At 34.5% G+C, this 5093-nt stretch overlaps 1 protein-coding gene across 1 annotated transcript in view; it reads left to right on the top strand.

The window, feature by feature from the left end:
* LOC117121139 overlaps positions 1-5093 on the top strand; it is a gene marked incomplete at its 5' end in the record, with an annotated part of 56981 nt that overhangs the window by 17963 nt on the left and 33925 nt on the right. Inside the window, 4 exons of the mRNA XM_033266240.1 lie at positions 2275-2499; positions 2710-2823; positions 3135-3395; positions 4019-4137. Of these exons, the coding sequence (XP_033122131.1) occupies positions 2275-2499; positions 2710-2823; positions 3135-3395; positions 4019-4137 (719 nt within the window). The remainder of the gene's footprint in view (positions 1-2274; positions 2500-2709; positions 2824-3134; positions 3396-4018; positions 4138-5093) is intronic.

Here is a 5093-nt window from a genome sequence, read left to right as displayed (position 1 = left end):
TATATATATATTGTATGAATGAACCTCTAAGATATTTGAGAGCCGTTTGACAAAACAATATATAAAACAATAATAGAAATAATTAAAATGTTCATTTATGCAAAATTGAAATTTGTTACAATTGAAAAAAAAAATAAATATAAACTTAAATACCAAGACTCGATTCGAACTCACGACCATTGATTCCTTAGAACACTACTATTAGTGGTAATGACAGTAATGTACAGTCAATACTGAAACCTCTGTTTTGTTTTGTTTTGTAGGTGTATGGGGCACCTTGGGGTCCAACTTAACAATAATTAGAATGTTCATTTGTACAAAATTAAATTGTGTTTAAATTGAAAATGTAAAATGTCTTAAAAATTGAATACCAAGACGCAATTCGAACTCACAACCCTTTGTTTCTTTTAGGACACTTCGTTACCGATGCCACGTGTCCTATTAGTGGCAATGGCAGTAATTTTTGGTTCCTTAGAACACTTCCTTAACCAATCGTGCCATCCTTGCGACTTGTCCTCTTAGTAGAAATGGCAGTAATTTGCAGTCCTTGCTAAAGGTGTATGGGCCACCCTGGGGTCCAACTTTAAAAAAAAATACCATGAACGTTTGTTGGAAATCACCTCTAGTTCATGTGTACAAAATTCCCTGTACGTCCGTTCAAAACTGGTGACGCGGACCTAAAAAATATATTAATCAATCAGCAGTATTATAGAGGCAGTATATTGGCCCTAACGACCGCCCATACAAAAAAGATCTAATAATCAATGACCAAAAAAGATCTACTAATCAAGGACTAAAAAATATAAATTAATCAATGACCAAAAGAGATATATTAACCAATAATTACTCCTAGAGTTCCTCATCTGAGCTAAACTTATTATCAGAGCTATAAGCAGCTGCAAGTCGTTAAATCAAGAGTACCTATTTTCATTCATCTTACTACTTAATATAAAACTGACTTATTATCAGTGCGTTCCATATACACTCTGTAATTATGGTCAAAATATTGTAATGGTTCGTTCCAAGGATTCCTGCTGTATTGGTATTGCTTAGCCATCGTAATTTTGTGTATGTTTACTATTTTGCTCAAGTGCCGAAAATGGGCGAAAACATTTGGGAAAATTTAGGGCGCCCAAAATTTTATTTTGACAATAGGTTTCTTCCTCTCATCGATCTGATCTCAGAGAGAGAGAGAGAGAGTGAGATGGAGAGAAAGAGCCCGCCGCAGCACTTCGTAGGATCTTTGTGCCCCTTTTTTTCTTATTCCATTCTTTCACTAAATCTGTGGGACCTTTTCAGAGTATCCCATTCTTTTCACTTGTTCCGCTTTGTTTTAATTTGATTTTATACGTGCGTGGCATGTAGTTGACAATTCTCATTAAACATTTTTTAAATGCAAAGTTGAGTTTGATTTTTATTTCCTCAAGTCTGTCAAAAAAAATCGTCCTATGTTAGACACTATTGCCGATGTTAGTCATCATAAAAAGGAACGGTCATAGCTAATGTTCATTTTTGTGATATTATTAAAGTCTGGTTTACTCGTAATCTGTATGATTCAATAATAGAATCTATTTAGCTTATAACTCAAGAAGTTGGGCGTTATGTCACAGCAACTACTGTCTAAGAATGATAGTTTACATTGCAAACACCTTCGTTCAATTATCTAACATTTATTGACCAAAAGCAATATATTGCTATTGTAAACTTTTATAAAATGACTGACACAGCCATTGACTAAAAGCATTTATAAATAAAGTTTGATTCTAGAATAGGTTTTACGTTAAAATGAGAATACTCCTGCTTTCGCAGCTATAGCATTTGTAGTCGTTGGTCTAGATGGACTAATACTGTGTGTGAACGAAAACAGTTACGGGAGTCTCGTACTCAAAATTCCCAGTGACTTTTGACACTTACGAAGTTGACAGCGACAGAAACAGGTGTTTGATTTATTTTGGAAAATAAAAATGTGTTTAGTTTTATCACATAAACTAAGGACATACAAAGAAAAACAAATTGACATCTTGGGTGAGCATTACAGCCACGTGATTAGTACTAATTAACAAGGCTGCACCATCTGATGACTATATACAAATTATTCATATTGAATGCGTTATTTTGATCGTTACTTAACAACGCCAAGCTTGTTTGGCATAATACGGACATTGAAAGCAATTCGCAGACCAGAGAGCCCATCTTAGTCTTGAACCATGCCCTCGCTAGTATACTGTTCTGTGCAACTGTAAGGACAGTTGTAAATTATATGTCTTTTTTCAGATACAGAGAAACCAAATCTTGTCTGCCCAAACAAAGTTCTTACCGATAAACCTAACAGCGTTAATTGGAGCATTGCAGAACCAGAGGATAATTCTGGACTAGAAGTAACATTGATTGCTTCTGCTTTCCCCGGTGTCTGGGAAGTGGGTCAACATTCTGTTACTTATAATGCCACTGATGTATATGGAAATTTGGCCACATGTTCGTTTAATGTTTTTGTAATAGGTAGGTGTAATGAAAACACAATCAGTACTTTATAAAATTTAACAGCAAATTACAAAAATACGTTTTTTTTTTCTTTTCAATTTACCAGTTAAAAAAGATATCTGGTTTCTGACTGATAGTAGAACTGCCTATACTTATAATTTCAAACAATTTATATTGTTTGGATTTTTTTCTTTCTATTTCTTTAAACTTTTTTCTTGCTTTCTTCAGATGCTTGCGGTGGTGGAGAAAAAATTTGTGTAAATGGCGGTGTTTGTTCAGCTATTGATTTTAAATGCATGTGTCCAACATTTTATTCTGGTGAATTATGTGAAAATGGACCAGGTAAATAAATAATGTAAACTTTTTGAGAGCTGTGCTCTTCAATTAAAGAACCTGCAAAATGCATCATAATAATAACATTTCTTTTTATTATCCACATATCCAGGTATCCATGTTATGCCACAGAGTAACATAAAAAAAAACCCCATTTTTTTCACATCTCACTAAATTATAAATAATAAAAAATGATGAGCATTTAATCTTCTTTTAAAATCATTATCTCACTCAAATTGTTTAAGGTTGTCTAATTTATTCAATTTTTCTATTACTGTATTCAATTTACCTTAATTTTTTTTTTTTGTATTTTTTTCCAGAGGAACCACGTTTTTCAGTCGTACCAACCCCAACGGAGGCTGCCCTTTATGGTAGTATTTCCCTTACGTGCAACGTCAGCGATTCAAGTAACTGGCAGTGGTATAAGGATGAAGTCTCTCTATTAGCAACAAAAAATCTGCATACAATAACAGTTAAAATAACAATTGATAATCTAGGTTATTACCAATGCGGTGGATTTGGAGCAGGAGAACATAGTGGCAATTTATATTTTTCAAACAACGTTACATTGGTTGCAAATGGTAAAGTAGTTTATAATGAATAATTATAAATAGTTCTCTTGGCTACCAAAAATAAAGTGTATAAATAAAATGAACAGCAACACATTTTATATCAAAATCGCATGTGGAACCTAAGCCTATGTAGATTTAAAAATTAATTCAGTATACAAATCTCCATGTTATTAAAGCAATAAAAAAAGATTGTTTTTATTTTTGTAATTTAGTTATAGTGTTCATTCATTCGTATAGGTTGTTAACTGTAATAATTGGGCTGCCAAGAGGAGAAACTGTAACTGGGGTAGAGGTTGGTGTGGCCCCCAATTACAAGCGCGGAGCGCAAGAGTGATTGCACCAAAGGCGCACAGAATTTGTTTGTTTTATTTTGTGTGGGGGGTTTGTCAATTTGGTGGGGCTCATTATTATTGGGGGACTAATGCCATTATTGGGGGCTCATAGTAACTATTACTTTTTAAAAAATGAAAAAAATACTACCTGCAATTTCTATAGGCCGCTGGTAAGCTTGAGCCCCGGAATCCCCCCCACCCCATGCCTCCCCTTTCAATTATGGAAATGTGTAATAATCAAAAGGTTCACTTGCTATGCAAAGTATATTGTTTATTGATTTTCAATTCTAATCATCTTAGATATATTCGTTTTTCCTGTGGCTTTAACATATACCGGTAATAATGGTGGATATGTTGACGATCTTAAAAAGCCCACATCTACAGCTTACAAATATCAATCGTCTATTATCACAAACTTTGTAAGTACTGTCAAGTTGGAAACATCGTAGTCATTAATTTTTGTAAATGTGAATTTTCTACATTTTTGGTGAACAAGTGTTGATTAACGCGAGATGTCTCCAAATCGGAGGTGATTTAATAGACTTCAATCATGACGTCATCACTGTAACTCCCAATGTTATTTGCCTATTCCCCCAGCGTCCACTAATTTTTCTATTAGTGAACGCTTGCCTTGATTTTTTTAGGTTCGTGTACAAAAAAAAATTCCTCATTTTTTCGTTACCGAAAAAATAAAAATAAAAATTGAATTGTAATTGAAAATTACTTTCGTAAAACAAGCTTAATTAGAACCAAAAGAAAGTTACTTAAAATTATGAACAATTAAGGAATTTATTGAATCCATGGACCCTCATAAACACAACAAACTGAACGTTTAATAGGAATATTTTAGACCTATTTTAAAGACTCAACGAAACAAATTTAGATGTAGGCCTACGGCCAGGCGAAAGCCGCCCAGGCCTCCTCCTACTACTACTAGGCCGTGGCCCCGGCCGTAGCCTAGCCTAGTTACGAAATCATCGCACGATTTTACCTGTCTGCATGCACCGACCAAAAAGGACGTCAGTGACTGTATTCTCTCTCGAATGCTGAACTGTTTATTACTTTGACGAAAGTCTATCAAAATAGCATTACAAATAAATTCTTTCAAACACAATACAAATTACAATAGTTATTCATCGTATCCGTACTGTACTGCTGATGTGTATTAATTAAACGCGTACTGCAGGAGCAAAAATCAGCATACGCACAGCTAACTGTAAATCAAATATACTAGAAATACAAGATAGAGTTCTCGCATTGTAAAAATGAGGCGGAAGTCGTGCCCAACGTAGGCGGCGCCCTTCTTTTTAACCATGCAAGTTTCCTATACTTCGTGCCCAACGTACAGGGCGCCCTTCTGTTGCTAAGTATATCC

This window comes from Anneissia japonica, unplaced genomic scaffold, assembly GCF_011630105.1.
Source record: "Anneissia japonica isolate Jap-2015-1 unplaced genomic scaffold, ASM1163010v1 scaffold288106_len264728_cov135, whole genome shotgun sequence".
In the NCBI taxonomy this organism is placed as follows: Eukaryota; Metazoa; Echinodermata; class Crinoidea; order Comatulida; family Comatulidae; genus Anneissia; species Anneissia japonica.
This window is presented reverse-complemented; position numbering and strand designations above follow the sequence as displayed.